The sequence below is a fragment of the Leucopleurus acutus genome (assembly GCF_964270905.1).
Source record: "Leucopleurus acutus genome assembly, chromosome: 1".
NCBI classification, from domain to species: Eukaryota; Metazoa; Chordata; class Mammalia; order Artiodactyla; family Delphinidae; genus Leucopleurus; species Leucopleurus acutus.
The window spans coordinates 170661166-170684561 of record NC_139142.1 but is presented as its reverse complement, the minus strand read 5'-3'; the positions used below and the strand labels follow the sequence as shown (position 1 = coordinate 170684561).

General features: G+C 51.3%; 1 protein-coding gene across 1 annotated transcript in view; it reads left to right on the top strand.

Annotated features, from left to right (window-relative positions):
• Positions 1-1232: 1232 nt before the first annotated feature.
• Positions 1233-23396, top strand: part of FAH (fumarylacetoacetate hydrolase) — a 32555-nt gene continuing 10391 nt past the window's right edge. Inside the window, exons 1-10 of the mRNA XM_082838471.1 lie at positions 1233-1387; positions 5669-5779; positions 7098-7219; positions 7708-7757; positions 8120-8210; positions 15456-15553; positions 15642-15694; positions 20480-20579; positions 21338-21468; positions 23241-23316. Coding sequence (XP_082694597.1) covers positions 1307-1387; positions 5669-5779; positions 7098-7219; positions 7708-7757; positions 8120-8210; positions 15456-15553; positions 15642-15694; positions 20480-20579; positions 21338-21468; positions 23241-23316 — 913 coding nt within the window. The 5' untranslated portion in view covers positions 1233-1306. The remainder of the gene's footprint in view (positions 1388-5668; positions 5780-7097; positions 7220-7707; positions 7758-8119; positions 8211-15455; positions 15554-15641; positions 15695-20479; positions 20580-21337; positions 21469-23240; positions 23317-23396) is intronic.

The following is a 23396-nucleotide window of genomic DNA, read 5'->3' as shown; positions in this document are numbered from 1 at the left end:
GCGGGTAAAAAAGTAGTTAATTGATAGTTAACTCTGTGCCAGGCATTATTTGACCATCACAGAAATCCTGGAGTAGGTATTGTTATTATGTCTGTTTTACAGATGAGGAAACGGATGATTGGAGAGTTTAACTTGCCTAAAGCTCAACACTTCTGGTGCTGTCAGAGGTGGATCTCAAATCTTCCTCCTTTTTGCTGTTAGTCACCAGCATTGCAAAGAGGATTAAGGTGTAAATTTGTTCTTCTTCTCTCCCTCCCTTCATTTTTTTCTCCCTCACTCCCTTTCCCTCTCTTTCTTTTCTCTCTGTATTTTTTTCCTCAGTCTCCCCTTTCAATCTTTACACACAAATAGTTTCTTTATGCCAGGCACAAATGCTCCACAATTAATTCAATTCTCCTATCAACTCTGTGGAGTAGAAACCATGATCATCAATGTCATACAGAGAAGAAAGCTGAGGCAGACAGGGGTTAAGTAACTTGTCCAAGGTCAAACATCTTGTCAGTGTCATTTTAACACTAGAATATGAAATAAACAGGTGAGTTATATTTTCTAGAATATTAATCTCATTAATGTAAGCCACAAAACAGGCACGACTGTTCCTTTCCCCGATGAAGTGGAAATGCCATAGCTGACAGATTAGCCTGGTTTATGAAGGCAGAAAGGACGAGACTGGAAGCATTGTACCAGCCCAGGAGGCAGCGTCTGGCGTCAAAGGGTCTGCTGTGTCCCGGAAACCCAACAAGACTTCTGTTGAGCAGAAGAGCGGGCCACGCAGCCGGGGGAAAACGAGGCTGAAGTCACCAGGGGCAGAGCCTTAAATGCCAAGCTGGGGATCGCTCTCGGTAGGACCAGGGCCCCTGGGCCTGGCAGCTGGACCGAGGTCTCCCGGGAGGTGGACTCCGGGACGAGGACCTTCAAAGAGGAGGCGGGGCTGCTTGCGAAGGGTCAAAACTGTAGTGGGAGAGCCCGGAAGGACTGTGCGCGGGTGGAGCTTGCGAAGCTGGAGTGACAGGGAGAGGAGGGATTGTGCAGGGGTGGAGTTTGCTGAGGAACAGGCCTAGTGGAGGGGCGGTCTCTTGGTGGGCGGGGCACGAGGTTGGTCTCTTGGTGGGCGGGGGATCCAGGAGGGGCGGAGCCCTAGGAGGGGGCGGGCCGGGTCCTACCGTGTCACAGCGTCGGCTCTGGAGGGACGGGCCTGAAGGGGCGGAGCCCTCAGGGGGCGCGACCCTGCCTGACCACCTCTGCGAATCCAGTCCTGCTGGTCGCGCGCAGCTCGCAGCCCGCCACCCTGCTCCGTGCCACCAGCATGTCTTTCGTCCCAGTGGCCGAGGATTCCGACTTCCCCATCCACAACCTGCCCTACGGCGTCTTCTCCACCAAAGGCAACGTGAGCTGCAGCGCTCGGCTTCCGGGCGCGGGGAGGGAGGGCTTCCCCTCCGCCCGGGACCCCACGCCACCTTCCTGCTCCGCCCCTGGCCTCAGCCCAGCCCTGCCACCTCCGCCAGCACCCGACGGAGCAGGACATCGGGCCCGTCGTTTCCCTGCTAGACGCCTCTCGCGAAGACCGCCGGTGTCATTTGGGGCCTAACGAGCGGTGCCTCGCATTCTCCTCCCTGGGGAGTGCGATGGGAGGTGGGGTGGAGGCAAGGGCCTTTTTTCTTTGGAGGGGCCGATCGTGGAGAGTACTTGTGGGTTCAGATCCCTCCTGGTAACTTTCTAGATGTGCAAGTTATTGAAATTCTCAGCCTCAGTTTCTGCAGGTTTGTGTGAGAATTAAACGCAAAATGAAACGATACATGAGTCTCCCTTTCGGGTAGGCAGAGCAAGTTCTCTTATTATTACAGAGGAGTTGAAGCACAATCATACTGCCTACTCCGAAGTCACTTGGCTTTGTTGTCTTCCCCCAAGGCACCACGTTGTAACCGGTTGTTTTCTCCCAGGTTAGCCTCTAACCCTAGAACTCGGGAAATATTAACTGACCCGGTATTTTCAGTAGCTCGGAGGGATGAGCGCCTTTGCTGGCAGTAGAGGCCTGGGATCTAAGAGGTTACATTTCTTTACTTCCAGCTGGCCTTCTTTCAGCTCCCTGGGCTCCCTGGCATTCCCTTGCTGATCAGAAGAAGCCCTTTTGGGCAGAGAAATGAAATTTCACTTAGTAAGTGTAGTCTGATTGGCAGAAAGAAATCTTTGGAAACTGGGGGTTTATCAACAAATATATAAGAAGGTCCCTGGGTGGGGAAAGCAGATTCCCCTGGATTTATTCATGGTATTTTGGGCTTAGCTTTCTGCTCCCAACTTTAAAGGTAAACTCCTGATTCGTAGAAGCCCAGAATCTGCTTGTGCCCGAGTGTTCGGGAACTGTTTGCTAAACGGAGTTCCTGTCAGTTAGCCCCTTCCTGGAAACTGGGTTCCCTGCCCCCATGGCAAAAAATGCCTAGGTCTAGAAGATTCAACATGTGGTTTCACAACTGCCTGGCCTGGCCAGTTGTTGCAAGGATGCAAAAAGGTAACACTCAGTCCCCTGGAGGGCCGCAAATACAAATAAGAGGCATGTTAAACCTTAACCTGCGTTAGCCAAGTGCACTCCTCTGACACTTTGTCCTCAGCTGTGTGTCCTCAACCTTTACTCCACAAATCCATTAGGCAGAAGCCTTTGGGGGGGGGGTGCTCTGACTTGCTCTCCCAGAAGATTCTGGAATGAATGCCCCTTAGGGTATGGCTAGTGGCTTTCAGACTCCATGCCCCAGCTGTTCCACATTAGAATGTGCAAGGACAGCCACGAGGGAGGTTCACTGCCCTCTGAAAAGAGTGCTGGGGGTTGGGAGTGGGCCCCCTGGGCATTGCAGAAGGCTGAGGGCCTTCAAGTGGAACAGGCTGTGTCTGAAGCTATGGCTGCAGGCACTGGACATTCCAAAGGTGGTGGCTGCCTCTCCAGGCTGACCTAGTCGCCCACGCACAGCCTCCCTCTCCTCCATGCCAGTGGCCAGCCGTGCATAATTTGGGTGGAACAATAGTGAATTAATCCGGCTTTCATTTTAGTCATTCTTTTATTCAGTGAATGCTTATGAACCCCAACCCTGGGCCAGATTCTGGGCTGGGAGTTGGGGATCAAAGGCACACGGAACACCCTCCCTCCATCTTGGGTTGCTCATGGACTAGTAGAGCAGACCCTGGCTCTCTCTGTGAAGACAGGGACCGTGGCTTCTGAGAAACAGACGCTGTAGTACTCTGGAGCTGACGGCCAAGGTGCTCAAGTCCCCATGGTTCCGGCCCTGCCTCTGCCTCCAGACCCTCTGCTCTCTCTAGCCACACTGGCTGCCTTTCAATTTCTGAAAGATTCTTTTTTTTTTTTTTTTAATATTTATTTATTTACTTTGGCTGCGCTGGGTCTTAGTTGCAGCACTGGGGATCTTTTAGTTTGCAGCAAACTCTTAGTTGCAGCATGTGGAATCTAGTTCCTCAACCAGGGATCGAACCCAGGCCCCCTGCATTGGAGGCGCAGAGTCTTAACTGCTGGACCACCACGGAAGTCCCAGTTTCTGGAACTTTCTAAGAGCAGTTTCCTGCCTCAGGACCTTCGCACGTATTGCTCTTTCTATCTGGAATACTCTTTTTTTCCTACTCTGTGTATGCCTGATTTCTTCTCACTCTTCTGGGCCCAGCTTAAATGTCACCTCCTCAGAGAGAGCTGTCCCCTAAGCACCCTCACTGAACTCCAGCCACAGTTATCGTCTGTCACCTCACCGTGTGCTTCCTTTTGCTTCTGGAGGGTGGGAGCCATGTCTCTCCTCGATCGTCAGTGCTTCTGCAGCCTTCGTATACTGCTGGGCTGAAGGAGATGCTCCGTAAATTTTTTTGTCTGAGGAATGTCTGCCCTGTGTCTGGTCTGGTGATAAGAGATCTACAGATGTTAATTAATTGAATTCTCACTACAAACTTGCTGTTGTGCTACTGTCCCCATTTTACAGATGAGGAAACTGAGGCTCAGAGAGGCTAAGAGTCCTGCTCCAGGTCTCACAGCCAGTAAGAGGCAGATTTGGGGTTGCACCCCACAGCTGTGAGCTCCCAAACCCCATGCTTTTCCCTCTGTCAAGCTGGGAGGTGGGTAAAGATCTCCTTTGGACAACATTCTGTCGGATATGACCCAATGTTATAAAGCGGAGGCAACGCACACGCATTCTCTTAAAGTTAGACTTAGGATATCTCTTACTAATTTGTCTCCCTCAGGTTATACATGGGAACCTGAGGCCCTCAGGGGACCAAGGACTTGTCCAAAATGATAAGATGGTGAATGACAGAGTAGGCAGGACCCCAGGGATCGGGAGTCTAACGCTGAAGAAAATAACTCCCAGCAGTTAAAGTAGAGGGACTCACTGTCTCAGGTCCTCACGTCTAGGTCTAGAAGGTTCAACATGTGGTTTCACAGTTGCCAGGGTCTGGAACACAAGGGCAGCTTCTCGCCATGCTTGCAGCCGAGGAGGCAGGCAGCCACACTTGTGACTAGGTCTCTGATGTTGCTCAGTGGCCTCGGCTCCTTCCTGCAGCCTGGTGTGGGGGCCAGGGTCAGAGAAGTGGCCCAGGGGTCTGCCTGCATATCCCTTAAGTGGGCAGCCGCTGGGGTCCAGGTGGCCCAGCTCATTGCCCAGGGAGATGAGGCCCAGGGAGCTGGGAATGAGGACCACCCTCTCCGGGCAGCTTCCTCATGGGCAGGGTCTGCCCGGGGCCTCAGGGCCAGGTGAGGGTGTGGCTCCGGTCTACCCCTGTGCACGGAGGGATAGCCATCTTCTCTCAGCCCCCTGAAATGAGCAGCCACTGGAGATAAGGCCAGCCAGTAGCCCCACCTCTAAACTCCCTGGAACTGAAATGGCAAAGCTGGTGGTTCAGGAGAGCTGGAAGCTCAGCTCAGGACAGAGCTTTAGGAGGTCGAGTCTGCAGACATGCTCTCAAGTTCCTTGTTGATGAGCAAATTTCAGGGCCATGTGGACAAAGGTCAGGCTTTGCCAGATATTTGCGACATTGTCACGCTCAGGGCTGAAGCTGGGATTTGATGGTGCAGAAAGGAGCTTTTCCTGCCCGCTCTGAGCAGTCTGCTTTCATGCTCCCTGGTGACCCGAGCTCTGCTCTGTTTGAGCCATAACAGAGCTCATTAGTCCAAGCCCCTGGCCCTCAGCCCTGTGCCTGGGACACGCTCTGCTGTGCAGAAGAATTGCCCCCAAGGGAAGGCCTAGGTTAAACCTGAGAAATAATCCAGTTGCCCGGTGAGGTGGTGAGCTTTTCATCATCAGAGGCATTTAAGCAACACCTGGGGAGCTTTGCTGGGGACTTTGCCTGGATGAGGGGCTTGGACTAGGCCTCTTTCAACTTACCCACTCCAAGGGGTGTTTGATTTATTTTCCATTGAGGAAACACAGATTCTTTTCCCTTCTTGTCCTAGAGGCAGACATGGCACCAGGTTCTTCCCGGACAGAGATCACAGGGTCAATTTCAGCCCACTGAGAGGCAAAGGGAGCTGGGGTACGGTGCTAAGGATCCAGTTCCTCAGTCCCTCTCCACAGAGGGCTGTGTAAAGACAAGAGCCAGCGGCTCGTAAATAGACAGACTTGCTGGGTAAGTGAGCCAAGGCCGGCGGAGGCTTTGCCCAGTGCTGACCATGCCACCTTCCTCCCAGCCAAGACCAAGGATCGGCGTGGCGATTGGTGACCAGATCCTAGACCTCAGTGTCATTAAGCACCTCTTCACTGGGCCTGTCCTCTCCCAACACCAGGATGTCTTTGATCAGGTAGGACATTGTGACATGACTTGTCCTGGATCTCAGTGGCCTTTGTTGCAAATGCCACTAAGAAAATGCCCTTTGCCTTCCGTTTCTGAGAGAGGTAGTGCCTTGAGGGCTCAGAGATTTTACTCGGGTAAGGTTGGGGGGTGGCTGTGAGACAGACAGGCTGGCAGGAGGTAGCCTTGGGACAGCGCAGGGTGGGTTCCTGGGTGAGAAGAGTGTCAGTCCCGGGCTTCCCTAGTGGCGCAGTGGTTGAGGGTCCGCCTGCCGATGCAGGGGACGCGGGTTCGTGCCCCGGTCCGGGAAGATCCCACATGCCGCGGAGCGGCTGGGCCCGTGAGCCATGGCCGCTGAGCCTGCGCGTCCGGAAAAAAGAGTGTTAGTCCCTCCGCAGTCCTAGGGCCTCCCCAGTTGTCTCTGAGATGATGCTCTCCAATAACTTGTTCATTTCCTCATGTTAAGCTGGTTGAGTCTCTGCTTGTTCCAGGCCAGTGCTGGGCCCTCCGAGGGAGGGAGCCATGAGCCCTGCCCTCCAGGTTTGATTCCAGCCTGGGAAGAATGGACAGCTTGCCCCAAGTGCCCTCTGTGTTGCCGCCACTTTAGGAGTCAGCCTGAAGGATACGTACACAAGTGATGGGCGTGAATTTACTTCCCTGTAAACGGTCCGGTGCTTTGGTGTGCATCCTCCCTCCCGTCCCACGGAAGGAAGGTGCTATACATTGAGGGCGTCCTATGTGTCAGGAGTTTTACACACATCTCTTGCTCAATTCTCATGGCGACCCTCTGGCATAGGAATGGAATCCTCTTTAGATGGATGAGGGTCTAATCTGAAACGGGACACAATTCTCCCAGGTCACATGGCTACAAGGATTGGAGCTGGGGTTGGAACTCTGGCCTTGAGAATCCACAAGTGCTTTTTCTGCTACACTTCACTGGCTCAGAAACCTCTTCTTAACCTATGTGAAGGGGATTGGTGTAGACTGCAGTACCCCTGCAGACCGGAGGCCCCCACTGGAGGAACGCAGCCATCTTCACTGCAGGCGGGGCCAAGCTTAACCAGGCAGCTGTCCCAGATAGGAGCTCCCAGGCTTTGCCAATTGCAAGTCCATGAGGGGATGAAGCCCCATCAGGAAAGATGACACGTCTCCCCAGCTCGATGAACAGATGACAGAACTAAGAACCAAAGTCCTGAGAGTTGGAATGAACTGGGATAAGTGACAGGGGACCCAGAAAGCTGGCCAGGCTCCCTGCTGTCAGTAGGAGGGGTAGCACAAGGGGCTTTGCCACGTGTGATCTTCTTTCTTCCTGTGCATCTTGGTCCTAGCCAGCTCTCAACAGCTTCATGGGCCTGGGTCAGGCTGCCTGGAAGGAGGCAAGAGGATTGTTGCAGAACCTGCTGTCCGCCAGCCAGGCCAGGCTCAGAGATGACACGGAGCTTCGGAAGCGGTGAGGAGCCCGTGGACCGTGGTGGGTGGGGAGGAGGGGACCTGGCCCGTCGGAAGAGGACGGTGTGGTCGTCAGGGACGTTCCGAGTCACGGGTTGGCTGCCTTGGCTTCATCCAGACCGGACCTGGGCTGCATTTTGGTGAGAGGGCTCTGGGCCGACTGGGATTACCTCTCTGCCTGGACTGGGGTGTCCAGGCCATGCCTGGCCCACCGGCCCACTCCCTTGCTCACTCAGCCATTCCTCTTCAGCATCATTTGTGTCCTTGTCTGGTTTCCAAACAAGGGGTAATATAGCCCATTGCCTAGAGTGGAACCTAGAAGCGGGGGAGAGGCAACTTGTCTTTAGTGGGTGGATGCCCATCCTGGGGTGGCCCCAGGCCAGTCTGGAAGTGCTCGCTGGAGATTGTGAGCAGGACTTGGGCCATGATCTAGGCTGAGCCTGTGAATGACCAAAGCTCGACCTTGAAGCCCCTTGTTCTGTGTTTCAGTGCATTCACCTCCCAGGCTTCCGCCACAATGCATCTTCCGGCCACCATAGGTGAGTCCAGTCTCTTTACCAGGATGCACACGGAGCAGCCGCTGCTCAGGGGCAGGCACGGCTTGAGCAAAGGCCTGGCGAGCGGAGCCCGCGGGTGGGAGGGGTGTCTGCCACTCTTTTGCAAATTCCATTGTCTGTTTCAGGAAGTCTCGGCTCCTTGTTTCTTTTTCGTTTCTCAACTAGGAGTTCTCAAAACGAATTTTTAGTGAGGCGAATTTGTGTCGCATGTCTGGCGTGCTCTCCTGGCCCCTTCCGCCCACCCCTCCTTGTTCTCCCGCTCTGACCCTGCCTCGGAACTGGCCCTTCTCCGACCTGCGGAATCCAGGTCACTGACGGCATCTCCCGACCTTTCCCCCCCGCAGGCGACTACACGGACTTCTATTCCTCTCGGCACCACGCCACCAATGTCGGAATCATGTTCAGGGGCACAGAGAACCCGTTGATGCCCAATTGGTATGTTCTGGACCAGTGTGTGGCTAAGTTCCAAGTCTGTCTTTACGTGCCCGGTAGCGTGTCGTCCCAGGAGCTGCCAAGTCCTCTCAGGTTAAGGAAACCCGGGAGGAAAGCTAACAATGACCACGATGTCACCACTTCTGGAAACAGTGGCCTCAGACTCTGGTCCTCCTCTCCCTTCAGCCCTGGACCTGCTGTGGGATCATGGGGACTTCCCTTAAGCTCTTTGATCTAGAGAACACGGGTTGGAATTAGATCCTGACTCACTAACATCCTTCCGGATCCTTTTGTTTGTAAGCTGTGAATTACGGTTCTATTGGCAAGTCTTCCATGCCAGCATTCTCCATACTTAGACTCTTCCGATGGATGAGAATCCTCAAGTGTGCCCAGTGCTGTGTTTTCTCAAAGAGTGGTCAGCTCGAAACGGGGGCTGCATTTATTTATTTGATCCTCATAGGGGTTCTTTGGGGTCGCCAAGGCTATGACTGACACCCCCATTTCACAGGAAGGGAAACAGACTTAGAGAAGGAGCAACTTGCCTGAGGACAAACAGGGCCAAAGGCTGTCTCCTAACACCCAAGTCAAGGCCATTGCCGGAGCCTAGAACGCAGAGCCAAGATCCTTGCCCTTTGCTGTGTGTTGTCCTCTAGATGGGACGGTTATTCAGAGCACAGTGGCAGGCACACGCCCCAGGCCGAGTGCCCTGGGCCACACACAGTCACTGGGGTGGACAGAGACTTTCCCCTCTTTTAGTGGGTGTTTCAGATACGCTGTGCCCGAAGGGGCTGCGTCTGTCAGAACCAAGAGGAAGAAGGGGGAAGAGAGTGGGTTACGACCCAGAGAAGTTAAGCAACCAGGCCAAGGTTGCAGAACAAGGCCAGGGTGCATCTAGGACTGCAGGAGGCCAATGAGTCACGACTCTGGCCCTGTGCATGGTCCAGGCCAAGTGGGGGAGTCCCAGCCCGTTTCCTTCTGCAGGGTAAGAGCAAACAGGCTTTCTCTCTCAATGTTTGATGCAAAGTAGTCGGCGGCCGTGCCTTTTTTACTTTATGCATATATCCTTTATTATAAAGGTAATATATGCTTGTTGTGATTAACCGAAACAGAAAATACATAAAATACGTAAAGTAAAAATTTTAAATGTGCATACCATTGGACCCACAGTCTTACTTTCATGCATCTATCCTACAGAAATAATGTTTGTATTCAAGGGCAAAGATGTTTACCAGCAATCTTTCTAAGGACCCAAAGCTGGAAGCAATCTGAATGGCTATTGGTGGAGCACTAGTTGAAAAATCATGGTCTTTTCACAATACGAAATGTTTTGTAGCTGTCGAAAGAAAGATTTAGGATCAAAAGTCATGTGCATGATATACATATATATTTTTTAAAATAGATTTTATTTATTTATTTATTTTTGGCTGCGTTGGGTCTTTGCTGCTGTGCGCGGGCTTTCTCTAGTTGCGGAGAGCGGGGGCTACTCTTCGTTGCGGTGCACAGGCTTCTCACTGCAGTGGCTTCTCTTGTTGCAGAGCACGGGCTCTAGGCACGCAGGCTTCAGTAGTTGTGGCATGCGGGCTCTAGGGCACAGGCTCAGTAGTTGTGGCTCGCGGGCTCTAGAGCGCAGGCTCAGTAGTTGTAGCTCACGGGCTTAGTTGCTCTGCTGCTTGTGGGATCTTCCCGGACCAGGGCTGAAACCCATGTCCCCTGCATTGGCAGGTGGATTCTTAACCACTGCGCCACCAGGGAAGCCCCACTTTCACGATATATGAAGTGAAGGTATTGTGTAAAGTGAGTTCTCATTTTTATAAAAAGACAAAGAAAAATATATGTACATTCATACTGTATTAGTTTCTTGTGGTGGCTATAACCAATTACCACAAACTCGGTAGCTTAAAGCAACACAGATATATTCTCTCACAGTTCTGGAAGTCAGAAGTTTGAAATCAGCTTCACTAGGCCAAAGTTAAGGTGTCGGCAAGGCTGGTTCCTCTGGGAGGCTCTAGGGGAAGAATCCATTTCCTTGTCTTTTTCAGCTTCCAGAGGCTGCCCACGTTCCTTGGCTTGGGACCCCTGCCTCAGATAACTCCACCCTCTTGGTTCTGTTACCCACCAGGGTTCTTGGCCTTCCCCAAGCAATAGAAATTGACTAGAGGCCAGACAAGAAATTCAGGCAAGGCTTTATTGTGCCCCTGCTGCAGCCGTGGGGAGCGAGAACAAACAGCAGGTTCCCTTGTTTGCTCGCTCCCCGAGGGGGGGGCAAGCTTGTTCTTTATATGGGGTGAGGGTAGGGGTGTGTCCAGGGGTCGGGCCAGGGGGGTGGCTTAGGTGTTTTGCCCACCCCTTAGGTGGTGGTGTGTGCAGGGGGCATGCGCAGTACCCTGCTTTTGCTCCGGACACCCTGTTTTTGCCCCAGGCTCTTCAAAAGTGGCAGTTGGGATTTTTTTGGTCTCTTTGTATCTTTTGGGTCCAGAATTTGCCCCAACTGTGTGTGCACATGCATGCATTTATCTTTAGTCCCATACAGTTTCTTAGTATTTTGTTGCTCATGGAGAGGTGTGTCCATGTGCAAGGATTGCGGCACTGCAGCAAAGGGTCCCAGGTCCCATCCTGTCTCAGTTCCATCTGCAATTGTCCTAATTCCTTCTTTGACCTTCTTGCCTCCCCTTTATAAGGACCTTTATGATTACATTTAAGGACCACCTGGATGATTCAGAATAATCTCTACCATCTCAAGATTATTGACTTAATCACATCTGCAAGTCTCCTTTGCTATAGAAAGTAACATCTATAGGTTCCAGGGAATAGGACCTGAATATCTTTTTTGTTTTATGGGCCGTGCCTCATGACTTATGGGAGCTTAGTTCCCCGACCAGGTATCAAACCCACTCCCCCTGCATTGGAAGCATGGAGTCTTAACCCCTGGACCATGAGGGAAGTCCCAGGACCTTGGTATCTTTTGAGAGGCTATTATTGAGACACACACACACACACATGCACACTCATACATGTACACACACATATACCTACACACATACCTACACATATACACACACTCGTACATACACACACACACATGCACACATTTGCATAGACTGCTATGAGCATAGAGAAAAGTCCAGAATAATAGATTCCAGACCAACTTTACTTCCTTCAGGGGAGTGGCTGGCTGGGGAGAGCTGACTAACTTCTGTGCTGTTTGAATGATTACATGGAATGTAATTGCACACAGTTGTATTTTATAACTTAAGCCAATAAGGGGAGCAAAGGGGGAGAAGAGGGAAACCCCCAACCCACTCCCCAGAGGCCATTACTCTGAATGGTGGCTGGCCCATCGCCTTCACCTCTCCAGGTTACGGGTGCGCACACACACACGCACACACACACACACACACACACACACAGGGACACACACGGCCACGTACACGTTTCATTTCTTTAGTTAACAAAACGAGACCATGCTGACTGACATTTGCGTTTTTCACTTTAATATGTCATTGACATTGCTCCGTGTAAATAAACTTAAATCTACCTCAGTCTTTACGAAAATAGATTTTTTTTGATTAGGTAATATAAGGCAAATGCATGGTAAATTGCCGTTTATCTAACAAGATGCGAAAAATACTAGACAGTGGTAAAAGTGTATAGAAATATCAAGGGACAGTAAATTCCAGGTGGTGGCCCCCTCTGGGGTGGGGTCAGGAGGGGTGGAAAGCAGAGGGAAGGGACCGGGAGGGCTACCAAGGGGGTGTTATTTTTACTTTTTGGTGTTTCTGGCCACATGGCACACGGGATCTTAGTTCCCAGACCAGGGGTCTAAGCCATGCCCCCTGCAGTGGAAGCGCGGAGTCTTAGCCACTGAACCGCCAGGGAGGTCCTTATGAAGGGGGCGTTTTTAATTGGCTTAGACAGCCTGTTGGTGCTGTGTGGTTATTTGTCTTATTATATCTTTTTGTATATCATAAATATTGCAAAATACATATTCAAACATTTAAAAAACTAAAAGCTACAAAAAATCATCAATGCATGTACATAGTCCGGAATTCCAAAGGAATGTATGGGTAAACAGTGGGAAAAAAGCAAGATTCTGCCACCCTGTCCTTCATCCTCCTTCCTTTCTCTGAAGGCAAAACCTTGATCAGCTGCTTAGAGATTCCTTCGCAGATACTCTTCTACACAGTCAGTGCTCTCTTACTAATTTGAAAGGCTGTTTTGTGCTGAATAGAAATTAACCCTTTGTTGTAATGCGGTGCAACTCTTTTCTCCCAATGTGGCATCTTTTTACTTTATTTGCTCTTTCTTGATGCAGAAATTTTACCTTTCTATAAAGTCAAACATGTCCATCATTTCCTTCATGGCATTTACTTTTTTTTTTTTTTTGCGGTACGCGGGCCTCTCACTGCTGTGGCCTCTCCCGTTGCGGAGCACAGGCTCCGGACGCGCAGGCTCAGCGGCCATGGCTCACGGGCCCAGCCGCTCCGCGGCATGTGGGATCTTCCCGGACCGGGGCGCGAACCCGCGTCCCCCGCATCGGCAGGCGGACTCTCAACCGCTGCGCCACCAGGGAAGCCCGGCATTTACTTTTATGTCGTGCTCAGACTTTCTCCACCTCAGGAATTTGAAGATTTGGGGAGTATTTTTTCCTAGTACTTCTTAGAGCCTTCCTCTGCATAAATTCTGATCTATAATCCACTGGGGATTTCCTTTTGTGTGTGATGTGAGGTGTGGGTCTGTATTCGTTTCCTGGACTGCTGTAACAAACTCCCATACGCTGGGTGGCTTAAAACCACAGACATTTATTAGCTCGCGGGTCTGAAGGCCGCAGGTCTGGAATCTAGGTTTTGGCCGGGCCTCACTCCCTCTGGAGGCTCCAGGGGACAGGCCGTCTCCCTGCTTGTCCCGCTCTGGTGGCTGCAGGCCATCCTTCCTGGGCAGCATCACTGCAGACTCTGCCTCTGTCTACACAGGGCCTTCGCCTCTTCTCTTTGTTTCCTCTTGTGTGCCTCTTATAAGGACACTTGTCACTGGATCTAGGGCCCACCTGGCTAATCCAGGATGACCTCATCTCAAGATCCTTAACTTAAACGCTTTTTCCAAATAAGGTCGAGTTCGCATCGTCTAGGGGTCAGGATGTAGACATACTTCCAGGGAACCATATTCTACCCATTACAGGATCTAACTTATCTTGTTATGCAAAAATGTTTTTCACTTTTTATGTATTATGTTCTTTGTTTTAACCAGCTTGTTTAATTGGTCTGTTCCTAGCAGTACCGTACCGTACCATAAATCACCTTATGATGGTGTTTGGATGCTTGGAAGTTCTTTCCTCTTTCATTTCCTCTCCCATATTTCTGTCTTATAAACAGAGCTCTTGACGGTGTTCCTGTGCTCTGGATGGCTCTCCCGCTCTGAGCTTTATGATCTAGTCCCCGGGTCCCATTGTAGTAGGTAGGGAGGGGGCTACAGGGGAAGCAGCAGAACTTTGTGGTCGGAGAGACCCAGGTTTGAATTCCAATGGCAGCACTTCACACGGGGTCACCTCGGCCCAGCCTTGGACGCTCCTGAGCCTGAGTTTGCTCAGCGCTGTCCCATAACGCCTACCGTGCAGGGCTGTTGTGAGGAGGGCATGAAAAGGGAAACAACAGGAAAGCACCTCGTGTGATGCTGCGTGTTCTAAGCGCAGAGTACGTACACAGTAACCATTTCAGTTATTCTGCGTGTATTTTTGCATCAGCACCATATTGATGCTGGAGACAAGGATGGGAGGAAATCATACTTTTTCCCACTGTTTAAGTACCTTTTGCTTTTTTGAAAAATGTAAATTGCACATAACATAAAATTTACATCTTAAGCATTTTTAAGTGCACAGTTCAGTGGCATTAGTACATTCATATTGTTGTGCACCCATCACCACCATCCATCTCCACAAGTTTTTCATCTTTTCAAACTGAATCTCCGGACCCATGAAAGAATAACTCCCCGTTTCCACCCGCCGCCCCGCCAGCCCCTGGGCACCACCATGCTACTTTCTGTCTCTATGAATTTGACTCCTCTAAGTACCTCATGTAAGTGGAATCAGGCCGTATTTGTCCTTCGGTGTCTGGCTCATTTCACTAGCACAATGTTCTCAGGCTTCGCCCGTGGTGTAGCCTGTGTCATTATTTCCATCCTTTTTAATGCTGAGCAATATTCCATTGTAGGTATAGACCTCATTCTTGCTTATCTGTTTATCTATTGCTGGACACTTGGGAGTACCTTTCGATATTTGAACCATGTATATATGTGGACTCCCTTTCTTTTTTTTTTTTAACTTTTTATTTTATATTGGAGTATAGCCGATTAACAATGTTGTGATAAGGACTTCCCTGGTGGCGCAGTGGTTAAGAATCCGCCTGCCAATGCAGGGGACATGGGTTCGATCCCTGTTCCGGGAAGATCCCACATGCTGTGGAACAACTAAGCCCGTGTGCCACCACTACTGAGCCTGCGTGCCACAACTACTGAAGCCCACGCGCCTAGAGCCTGTGCTCCACACCAAGAGAAGCCACCGCAGTGAGAAGCTCGCGCACCGCAATGAAGAATAGCCCCCGCTCACCGCAACTAGAGAAAGCCCGCACGCAGCAACAAAGACCGAATGCAGCCAATAAATAAATGAATTTAAAAAAAACAAAAAAACCCCAATATTGTGATAGTTTCAGGTGTGCAGCAAAGCGACTCAGCCATACGTATACATGTATCCATTCTCCCCCAGACTCCCCTCCCATCCAGGCTGCCACTTAACATTGAGCAGAGTTCCCTGTGCTATATAGTAGGTCCTTGTTGGTTATCCATTTTAAAGCTCTCTTTTTCTCATCCACTTTTTTTTTTTAATATTTATGTATTTATTTGGTTGCACTGGGTCTTAGTTGCTGCAGGTGGGCTCCTTAGTTGCGGCACATGGGCTCCTTGGTTGCAGCCCATGGACTCCTTAGTTGTGGCATGGAACTCTTAGTTGCAGCATGCATGTGGGATCTAGGTCCCTGACCAGGGATCAAACCTGGGCCCCCTGCATTGGGAGTGCAGAGTCTTAACCACTGTATCACTAGGGGAGCCCCTGTTTATCCATTTTAAATATGGCAGTGTATACATGTTGATCCCAAGCTCCCTGACTATTCCTTCTCCCTTTCATTTTTAATTTGAAAACATTTTGAAATTTACTTTGCACGTGTAACAGTGTTGATGCTTTCTCTCTCCTTCCTTCCTCAGGCTGCACTTACCAGTGGGCTACCACGGCCGTGCTTCCTCCGTCGTGGTGTCTGGCACCCCAATCCGCAGGCCCAAGGGACAGATGAGACCCGATGACTGTAAGTACCCTGCCGTGCTCCGCTCTGTGTCCCCACACCCTGAGTTCCACGCCTGGCACTCACTAACCTCTTTCTGGTACGATTCCAGCTAAGCCTCCTGTGTATGGTGCCTGCAAACTCTTGGACTTCGAGTTGGAAACAGTAAGCCATGTCTTGATGTTTTATTGGCGTAGGGTCTGTATATGCACTAGGGCAGGAGAGCTCCCTGGGATGGCCACCCTAGGCGACAGGCTGTTCCCCCATCTCAGCCACGTTAATGGCAGTCCTGGGTCCCCACTTGGCCATCGGAAGTACTGTCCATCCTCATTATTCACTGATTCCGTATTTGAAAATTCACCTACTCACTAACAGTTCGTTCGTAACCTCCAAATCAATACTAGCGGGAGCTTTTGGGGGTCACCTGAGGGCATGCACAGGGTGGCAAAAAATTTGAGTCTCCCGATGTGCGTGTCCCCATCTGAGGTTGAACAAGGCCCGGCTCTGCCTTTGTGTCTCAGCTCTCGTACTGCAAACAAGTGTCCTTTTTACTGTCTATTCAGTGCCACGTTATTTTCCATTTTTGTGCTTTTCGTTGAGGTGCTAGCTCCCAAGCACAAGAAAGTTGCGATGTGCACCCTGTAGAAAACGTGTGTGCTAGACAAGCTGCCCTGGGCCTCATAGAGCCTGTGCCTTGAGTTCATGTTCATGAACCCACCACATACAGGCAGACCTTGTCTTACTGCACTTTGCTACATTGCACTTCACAGATACTGCGTTTTTACAAATTGAATGTTCGTGGCAACCCTGCATCGAGCAAAGTCTGCTGGTGCCATTTTTCCAACAGCGTTTGCTCACTTTGTGTCTCTGTGTCACATTTTGGTAATTCTCATAATATTTCTCTTCTTTTCTTTTTTTAAATAAATTTATTTTATTTATTTATTTTTGGCTGCGTTGGGTCTTCATTGTTGTGCGCGGGCTTTCTCTAGTTGTGGCGAGCGGGGGCTACTCTTTGTTGTGGTGCGCGGGCTTCGCATTGCGGTGGCTTCTCTTGTTGCAGAGCACGGGCTCTAGGCACGTGGCTTCAGTTGTTGTGGCACATGGGCTCAGTAGTTGTGGCTCTCTGGATCTAGAGCGCAGGCTCAGTAGTTGTGACACACTGGCTTAGTTGCTCCACGGCATGTGGGATCGTCCCAGATCGAACCCATATCCCTTGCACTGGCAGGCAGATTCTTAACCACTGTGCCACCAGGGAAGTCCCTCTTTTTTAAAAAAAATTAATTAATTAATTAAGTTTTGGCTGTGTTGGGTCTTCGTTGCCAGGCACCAGCTCTCTCTAGTTGCGGTGAAGGGGGGCTGCTCTTGGTTGTGGTGCGCGGGCTTCTCACTGCAGTGTCTTCTCTTGTTGTGGAGCACGGGCTCTAGGCACACGGGCTTCAACAGTTGTGGCACACAGGCTCAGTAGTTGTGGCACACGGGCTTAGTTGCTCCACGGCATGTGGGATCTTCCTGGACCAGGGCTCAAACCCATGTCCCCTGCATTGGCAGGCGGATTCTTAACCACTGCATCACCAGGGAAGTCCCTTTTCGTAATATTTCAAACTTTTTTGGGTTTTTTTTGGCCATACCAGGCAGCATGTGGGATCTCAGCTCCCCAACCAGGGATCAAACCCATGCCCCACTGCAGTGGAAACACAGAGTCTTAACCACTGGACTTCCAGGGAAGTCCCAATGTTTCAAACTTTTTCATCATTATTGTATTCGTTACGGTGATCTGTGATCGGTGATCACTGATGTCACTACTATGACTTACTGAAGGCTCAGATGATGGTTAGCATTTTTCAGCCATAAATTATTTTTTAATTAAGATATGTACATTGATGGTTTAGACCTAATGCTAGTGCACACTTAATAGACTATAGTATAGTGTAAACATAACTTTTTTTTTTGGAGTTTCAGTTGATTTTTGAATTTTTTTTCTAAAGTTCTTTTTTTTAACTTTTTATTTTATATTGGAGTATAGTTGATTACCAATGTTGTGATAGTTTCAGGTGTACAGCAAAGTGTTTCAGTTATACATATACATGTATCTATTCTTTTTCAAATTCTTTTCCCATTTAGGTTGTTACATAATACCAAGCAGAGTTCCCTGTGCTATACAGTAGGTCGTTGTTGGTTATCCATTTTACATATAGCAGTGTGTACATGTCAATCCCAAACTCCCTGACTGTCCCTCCCCCCAGCCCCCAACCTTCCCTCCTGGTAACCATAAGTTCATTCTCTAAGTCTGTGAGTCTGTTTCTGTTTTGTTAATAAGTTCATTTGTATCATTTCTTTTTAGATTGCGCATATAAGCGATTTCATACGATATTTCTCTCTCTCCCTGACTTCACTCAGTATGACAATCTCTAGGTCCATCCATGTTGCTGCAAATGGCATTATTTCATAAACATAACTAACTTTTATAAACACTGGGAAACCAAAAGAAATTCGTGTGACTTGCTTTATTGAGATCTTCGCTTAATTGTGGTGGTTTGGCACCAACCTGAAATATGACCAAGCTGGTCCTGTATATGAAACCAGCTGTCCTTAAACAGAAGCACACACAAAGCAAGGTTATATGCTGATTTGTTGATGTGAATGTTGTGACCAGAGGCTGGCAGGAGCTTAACCCCATATTTCCCCTAGAAGCGATATACCTGTGTTTGCTAACTCGGTGTTTCTAATGACTTCATAGAATATAATTATTACCAATAACAAGAATCAACTACATCAGCCCCATTGCACTTGTGGCTGGACCTGCACAACCTCAGAACTGTGGTTATTTCAGGGCTGTGCATTTTTTTAAATTAAACTTATTTTGAGATCATTGTACACTCACGTGCAGGTGTAAGAAACAGTACCGACAGCTCCAGAATCCTTCACACACTCTACCCCAGTGTAACATCCTGCACAGCAAGATTGCCATCTCACAGCCAGATGTTGACATCAATCCAGTTGGTTCCCTCACCCCAAGGACCCCTCATGCTGCAGGGCTGTGCATTCTGAGAGGGACACTGACTTCCAGGAAGCCCCCAAGGTCAAGGGACCGGGAAAGAGATGGGAAGGAAGAGCTGAACTGGAGGGGAGTGTCCCGGGACACCGGCAGTGTCTTCAGTCTCTGCCAGGTCATCGGATGCTGGGTAGCGGAGCCAGGCCGGGGCAGGGAGGTGCGGGCAGGCCGTGGAGGGGGCTTCTCAAAGTCAGCACTCAGGGCTTCAGGTGATGCTCAGAGTGTCTCCTCATGCAGGTGGAGGGAAGGGGCTGCAGAGTGTGCTGGTAGGGCTGGGGACGTGGGAATCTAGGTTGATTGGAGGCAGGCTGGACCTCCCTGTAGTTCCAGCCCTGCCTTGTGATTTCTTTAGATTCTGTCCAGAGGAGGGGAACAGGTGGGCACTAGTCCCCTAGTCCCAGCAGGGCATTACCGGCCAGCCCTCTGCCCCCTGATGCCTTTGTGAGGCTGCCCTGTGAACCCTAAGAGGAGGTCTCCCAACCCAGATCCCCCAGAGCAGGGCCCCCTGGTTGGGGGCCAGGGTCTTCTCTCTGGGGGAACGGAGGACTCTGCAGACAGATGCTTCACCTGTGTTGGTTCCTGTTTCCGGGGGAGGGGGGCGGGGGGTGGTGGAAGGGGTGGGCATGATATCGGCCAGGGTTCTTGGCTTCCTTAATTAATAGAAATTGACTAGAGGCAGACAAATGCAGGCAAGGCTTTATTGGGGCCCCTGCTGCTGCAGCGGGGGTCAGCGAGAACAACAGCAGGTTCCCTTGTTTGCTCCCTGAGCGGGGTTGGGGGGCGGGGGGGGCGAGCCGAGCTTGCTCCTTATCTGGGGTGAGGGCAGGGGTGTGTCCAGGGGTCGGGCCGGAGGGTTGTCTTAGGTGGTCTGCCCACCCCTTAGGTGGTGTTGTGTGCAGGGGACATGCGCAGTACCCTGCTTTTGTTCCCAACACCGGTTTTGCTCCCAGCTCTTCAGAAATGGCACTTGGGTTTTTTGGTCTTTTGTATCTTTTTGTCCATAATTTGCCCCACCTGTGCATGCACCCAGTTATTTTTAGTCGCGTATAGTTTCTTTGCATTTTGTTGCTCAAGGAGAGGTTTGTCCAGGTGCAAGCACTGCAGCAAAGGGTCCCAGGTCCCATATGGTCTCAGGCAGAGGAAAAATATAAAGTCATAGTGTGGAGAAACAGTGACGGGTAGGGAGCACAGATAATCTTGACGATGGTGGTAAGATTCTATATAAGATGGCATCTTTTTTTTTTTTTTTTTAGAATCTTGACAAAAATTTGCAACATTTAAACACTGTCACAGAATGGATATAACTGCAACCTAGGTCCTGCAAATGTCATAGCTGATTTTGTGTGCTTTTGAGTTATCTTCTCAATTTTTTTCCCCCCAATGATGTCTACATATTCTCTTGTTCCCTGGACGTTGTGCTGATGATGCTTTCCTCTGAGATGGTGGGTGATGGGTTGGGGTGTGGGGTACGCCCCGGCAGGCTCTCTTTGCTGCATCACAGAGGCCTTCTTAGTTTTGTGAGACGAATACAAACCCTGATATTTTCATTTTTCACAAGCCTGGTGTAGCTGTCAAACCTTAAAATGCAGAGCACGGTATCGGGTGAAGGGGAAAGGGCAGAGGTGTGGGGTGGGCTGAAGGAGGGAAAGGGGGCTGCCTTGGTGATCAGGAGCCGTGAGTGGGAGCCCTGGGTGGGTACTGGCACGCAGCTGCTCACCATGTCCCCGGGGTAGCCGTCTATCTACTCAGGTGCTGGTCATGGCATAGAAACTGTGGATTTGTACACAACGGTCCAGGTCCCTAGCCGGGGTTTGGAAATACCTGACCTTTACCCTCCAGGCAAGTGACCTGGGGCAGCAGGTCAGAGCCAGATTCTCATCAGCTTTTCCCCTTGTCAGGCTTTCTTTGTAGGCCCCGGGAACAAATTTGGAGAGCCGATCCCCATTTCTAAGGCCCATGAGCACATTTTTGGAATGGTCCTTATGAACGACTGGAGTGGTAATTACGGGATGTCGGGCATCCTGGTGTTGAGTTTCCTGCGCACACTGTGCTCTGGGTGAAGGCTGGGTATTTGGGAAGCCATGGATGGTCTCCTGGGTCTGGTGCCGGTCAAAGTGGCTGAGAGCACAGGCTTGGGTATCAAACAGACTTCTCAGCTCTGAGCTCTTGGCCAGTTACTTCACCTCTCTGAGCTCCAGTTTTCTTGTAAGTTGAACAGGGACAAGGCTGATGTCACAGCTAGTACGTTTGAGCAATTTTGTGCCAGGCCCAGGGCTGAATATGTCACATGGACTCTCCTGTCAGGTCCCAGCGAGACACTGATAATATTACTACTCCTGTTTTACACGGGTGAGGAATGAGGCACAAGGACGGCTTCAGCTAGTTGCTGAGCTAAGATTTCAAACACAGCAGCCCAGTTTCTGAGCCCATCTCAGCCGCTCTGCCATTTGTAGGAGGACCGTGGTGCTGTGAATCTCAGCAAGTGTTGCCTCCCAGTATGAGGATGAGCTTCCAGCCCCTTCATGGGGAAGTATCCTGCCTGCCCTTTGGTCATCCTCCTCTTTGCTGCAGCTTGGCACAGTGACCTCAGAGGACCTCTGTCCTTGGTCCTGGGGCAGCCAGCCTGGTTGGGGCCAGAGCACGGGGGTGGGGGAGGGCTGTGCTGAGTGTCTGTGCTCCTTGGTCAAGGGAAGGGGGGAGCCTTGCCGCGGGGCCCGGTCAGCCTTTGTAAGCCCTGCTCGGCCTTTCTTCTGTAGCTCGAGACATTCAGAAGTGGGAGTACGTCCCTCTTGGGCCGTTCCTCGGGAAGAGTTTTGGAACCACCATCTCTCCGTGGGTGGTGCCCATGGATGCCCTTATGCCCTTTGCTGTGCCCAACCAGGAGCAGGTAAGCACGCCCTCTGCAAGAAGTCCAGGCCCCTCTGCCTCCGAGGCTGTTTGCCCAGCAGGCATGGAGAGGGCCTGGAGGATGCCCATGTGCTGGGGGTCTTGGTTATGGGGACCTCCGGGCAGGCGTGGCACTAATCATTCTGCCTTGTGCTTTCCCTGCCCCCTGCACAGTTCTTGAGGAGAACTTGGAATTTTGTAACCTTTAGAATCCTCTGAGGCCGGGAACTGGCCAGTTGGCAGGAAAAGGGGTCCCTTCCAGTATCACCACATTGCACGACTTTCCAGGTCAACAAGTTGTGTTCTGTGTGATGGCGCCCCCTGGAGCCCAACTGATAGAATGCAGCATGGGGTCAGACAGCAAGGCGTCCGTCCTGGCGCTGAGCCTCGGCCTTGTGTTCCCTGAGCCTCCTGTCCCTGCACCACTGTCCAGGCCCGTCTCACAATCCTAGCCCTCCTCAGCCTGTCACAGTCTGGCCGCTGCTTCCACCCCATCAGCACCGGCGGTCTCACCAAAGTGCCCAGTGACCTTGGTCAGTGCGGGGACCTTGTGCCCTCTTCAATGTGGACCCGTTGGTGGCCCCCTACTCTTCCTAGGCGCTCTCTCCCCCTGGCTTCTGGCATGTGACCTGTCCTGGTTCTCCTGTATCTCCTAGAGTCCTGTGATGCTCCAGCCGACTCCGTCCTCCACATGGGGGCAGCCCTAGCTGAACTCTGAGCCTTGCCCTTCCCCCGGTCCCATTCCCCCTCGCCTTGCTCACACGTGGACACCTCTCAGCCTTCCTGTCATCCCACGGAGCTGTGCTTCAAGACTTGGAGTCTTTCCCCGCAGACCGGTGCCTCGTGAAGCTCCTGTGCGGCTCTCGCCCTGTCCCCTTGCTCCCTCCCCTACCGCTCCTGCCACAGCATCTCCCTCCCCATCATTTTCAGTCTCCCAGACTTGTCTCTTCCGTCTTTGGTGAATCCTGCCCTCCCAGGACCGCCTGGCCTGCCGCCACACCCCCTGCTCGTCCCCTCCCGGCTCCATCCCTGGTCCAGATCTCTGTTCACAGGCACTGCTGCACCCTCGCCAGAGACCTCTGGGCTCTGTCTCCCTTCATGCCAGCCCTTCCCAAATACCCTTTACGTGCAACCTTCACGACCCTTGCCACTTCTGAACAATTATTTATTAAATGCTTTTTCAGCTTCCGTCTGAAAACTCTCAAAATGTATTTAGAAAAGGAACTTTATGTCCCTATCTTCATTACTAGCCACCAAGTTAATCATAAAAAGAATCACAACCATTAAAATAAAATCACCCCGCATTGTCTCATGGCCCACTAGTGATTCAGGTACATGTTGCTCTTTGGGAAAACACTGCTTTTGGCCAGAGTTCAGACCTTCTACCAAAGCTGCCTGCATACTGAATCCAGCACTAGAAGGGCTGAGCGCTTCTGCCGGCCGCCCCTGCCTTCCGCCTTCCCTTTCTGTTGGCCTGGCCTCCCCTGCAGGCCTGGCTTTGTTCCCGCATCTCTGGCCTTCCCACTGTCCGCCTTCCCCAGCGCTCCCCTCCCTGGCTTTCTGGGTCCTCTGTCTACCTTTGACCTGCCGCGGTCCCTCCCTCGGCTGCTTTTCCCAGAGTCCAGCACACATGACCACCCTCGCCCCCCAGTGTCCAGGGACACAGTGCTGGGCCCTGGAGAGGGGACACCCCTTCTCCCTCAGGTTCTCTCTGCCAGCTGCTCTGCTGGCCTGTGGGGCTCAGCCCCTCTGTGCTGTGCTCTGCCCTCACAGGACCCCAAGCCCCTGCCGTATCTCCGCCACGACCAGCCCTACACGTTCGACATCAACCTCTCTGTCACCCTGAAAGGTACTGTCGTGGGGTCGAAGGGTGTGTCCAGCAGCTGGGTGGACCCCTGTGCCCAAGTGCCATTGCCCAGGTGGCTGCTG